The sequence below is a fragment of the Mandrillus leucophaeus genome, unplaced genomic scaffold (assembly GCF_000951045.1).
Source record: "Mandrillus leucophaeus isolate KB7577 unplaced genomic scaffold, Mleu.le_1.0 Scaffold104, whole genome shotgun sequence".
NCBI classification, from domain to species: Eukaryota; Metazoa; Chordata; class Mammalia; order Primates; family Cercopithecidae; genus Mandrillus; species Mandrillus leucophaeus.
Genome location: NW_012098543.1, coordinates 1,724,891 through 1,727,924, shown reverse-complemented (window position 1 = coordinate 1,727,924; position 3,034 = coordinate 1,724,891). Strand labels below are relative to the sequence as shown.

Here is a 3,034-nt window from a genome sequence, read left to right as displayed (position 1 = left end):
CCCAGTCCAGCCACACCAGGAATTTGGGTGCGTCGGGATGTTTATTTCCTTCTTTGTTTGAGACGGAGTCTCGCTCTGTCGCCCAGGCTGGAGTGCAGTGGCCGGATCTCAGCTCACTGCAAGCTCCGCCTCCCGGGCTCACGCCATTCTCCTGCCTCAGCCTCTTGAATAGCTGGGACTACAGGCGACCACCGCCACGACCGGCTAATTTTTTGCGTTTTTAGTAGAGAGGGGGTTTCACCGTGTTCGCCAGGATGGTCTCGATCTCCTGACCTTGGGATCCACCTGCCCCAGCCTCCCAAAGTGCTAGGATTACAGGCATGAGTCACCGCGCCTGACTTTTTTTTAATAAAATGTTTCACATATTACCAAATCCAGCCAACCAATGCACTCATAACAGATTCAGAGATTAAAAAATATATTCCCGATAAAACATGTCCAACTCTTCAGATAGGGATGACATTTTCAGCTTGATATGGTAACGTGACTGTGACCTTATTAGCAGTTTTTATGCGAATCCACTGGGGAATAGAACAATTTTGCTTTTGTTTCTTGGCCAAGACTCACCTAATTCTGAAAGTCTTGTGAGAAGACATGGCAAGAAGCGAAATCAAGCACACACTATGATGACGGAGAGAGGAGAAGGGGCTTGACTTTTTCTTTTTTTCAGACTAAGTTTCTTTCTTTGCTCCCAGGCGGGAATGCAATGGTGCGATCTTGGCTCACTGCAACTTCCGCCTCCTGGGTTCAAGTGATTCTCTTGCCTCAGCCTCGCGAGTAGCTGGGTTTGGTCAAAATATAAACTGGAAAGGCAGGAACGTGGCCAAAGGTGGGGAACATGAGTGTTATTACCATATTCCTGCTTGACCTTTACTGCCAACGCCAACACAAATGGTCAGAGGTCCCTTATGTGAAAATCTTCATGATCTTGTGGGAAAACCCTGATTTTTGTAAAGGCTGCAAAATAGGCTCAAAAATAAATAAATAAAATTTTAAAAGGGCCAGTTGCAGTGGCTCATGCCTGTAATTCCACCACTTTGGGAGGATGAGGCAGGTGGATCAACTGAGGTTAGGAGTTCAAGACCAGCCTGACCAACATGGAGAAACCCCCTCTCTACTAAAAATACAAAAATTAGCCAGGCATGGTGGCAGTCACCTGTAATTCTAGCTACTCAGGAGGCTGAGGTAGGAGAATTGCTTGAACCCAAGAGGCAAAAATTGCAATGAGCTGAGATCACACCACTGCACTCCAGCCTGGGTAACAAGAGCAAGACTCCATCTCCAAACAAAAAAATAAAATAAAATAAAAAATCAATACATAAAAATACAAAAATTAGCGTGGTGTGGTGGCATGCATCACTATTCACAGATACCCAGGAGGCTGAGGCAGGAGAATTGCTTGAATGCAGGAGGAGGAGGTTCCAGTGAGCCGAGATCATGTCATTGCATTACAGCCTGGGGGATAAGAGCAAGATTCCACCTCAAAAGATAAAGATAAACATAAAAAACAGGCTGGGTAAAGTGGCTCAAGTCTATTGGCCAGGCTGGTCTCAAACTGCTGACCTCAAGTGATCTACCTGCCTTGGTCTCCCAAAGTGCTAGGATAACAGGCATGAGCCACTACGCCTGGCCCATTCTTCTTAACATTAACACTTTTTATGTCAATTAATGCTTGAACTCAATGTTAAGTCAACTCAAACTCAAGTCAAAGTTGAATTGACTCTAATGTCAATTAAAGCTTTATGATTGTTTATGTTCATTTTATTTGGAGTAATTGTCTCAAAAATGAATTTTCTGATGTTCTGCATGGAATGACCACAGACTGAAGACCTTGCCACCCTTATGACGTTGGTAAGATTTCTGTCCAGTATGGATTCTCTGATGTCTACATCATGGATTCGCTGATGAACTACAAGTTATGAACGATGTCTGAAAAATTTGCCACATTTATTACATGTGTAGATCTCACTTCACTATGGATTCTCTAATGATTTGCAATGACTGTAGCATTATTGAGGACTTTGTGAGAATCATTATATTTGTAAAGTTTCCCTACACCATGGATAGCTTGGTGGTGAATAAGTGTTGACTGCCTAGTAAAGGCTTTGCCACATTCATTACACTTGTAAGGTTTCTCGCCAGTATGAACTATCTGATGTTTTGCAAGGTTTGTTTTTTGATTAAAAACCTTGCCACATTCATTACACTTGTAAGGTTTCTCTCCAGTATGAACTCTCTGATGTTGTGCAAGGCTTGTTTTTTGATTAAAAGCCTTGCCACATTCATTACACTTGTAAGGTTTCTCTCCAGTATGAACTCTCTGATGTTGTGCAAGGTGTGCTTTTTGATTAAAAACCTTCCCACATTTATTACACTTGTAAGGTTTCTCTCCAGTATGAACTCTCATATGGTTTGCAAGGTATGAATCACTCCGGAAAGCCTTGTCACAAACCTTACATTTGTATGGTTTCTCACCAGTGTGAATTCTCCTATGTCTTTCAAGGTGTGATTTGCGACTGAAAACTCTGTCACATTCTTTACATTTGTAAGGTTTCTCTCCAGTATGAAGTCTATGATGACGTGCAAGGTTTTCTCTTCTACTAAAAACCTTGCCACATTCATTACATGTGTAAGGTTTCTCTCCAGTATGAAGTGTATGATGGTATTGAAGGGATGACTTCCGACTGAAACTCCTGCCACATTTATTACACTTGTACGGTTTCTCTCCAGTATGAACTCTGTGATGTACTGCAAGGTATGAATCACTCCGGAAAACCTTGTCACAAATCTTACATTTGTATGGTTTCTCTCCAGTATGAATTCTCCTATGTCTTTCAAGGTGTGATCTGCGAATGTAAACCTTGCCACATTCTTCACATTTGTAAGCTTTCTCTCCAGTGTGAAGTCTATGATGGCACTGAAGGGATGTCTTCTGACAGAAGGTCTTGCCACACTCATTACACTTGTAAGGTTTCTCTCCGGTATGAGTTGCCTTATGAATTACAAGGGCTGAATGTCGACCAAAGGTCTTGCC

At 42.4% G+C, this 3,034-nt stretch overlaps 1 protein-coding gene across 1 annotated transcript in view; it reads right to left on the bottom strand.

The window, feature by feature from the left end:
* Nucleotides 1–1,984: 1,984 nt before the first annotated feature.
* The window catches only part of LOC105539789 (zinc finger protein 816-like), a 21,437-nt gene continuing 20,387 nt past the window's right edge, over nucleotides 1,985–3,034 (bottom strand). Inside the window, exons 6-7 of the mRNA XM_011980218.1 lie at nucleotides 2,525–2,992; nucleotides 1,985–2,356 (exon numbers count right to left, since the gene is read on the bottom strand). Of these exons, the coding sequence (XP_011835608.1) occupies nucleotides 1,985–2,356; nucleotides 2,525–2,992 (840 nt within the window). The remainder of the gene's footprint in view (nucleotides 2,357–2,524; nucleotides 2,993–3,034) is intronic.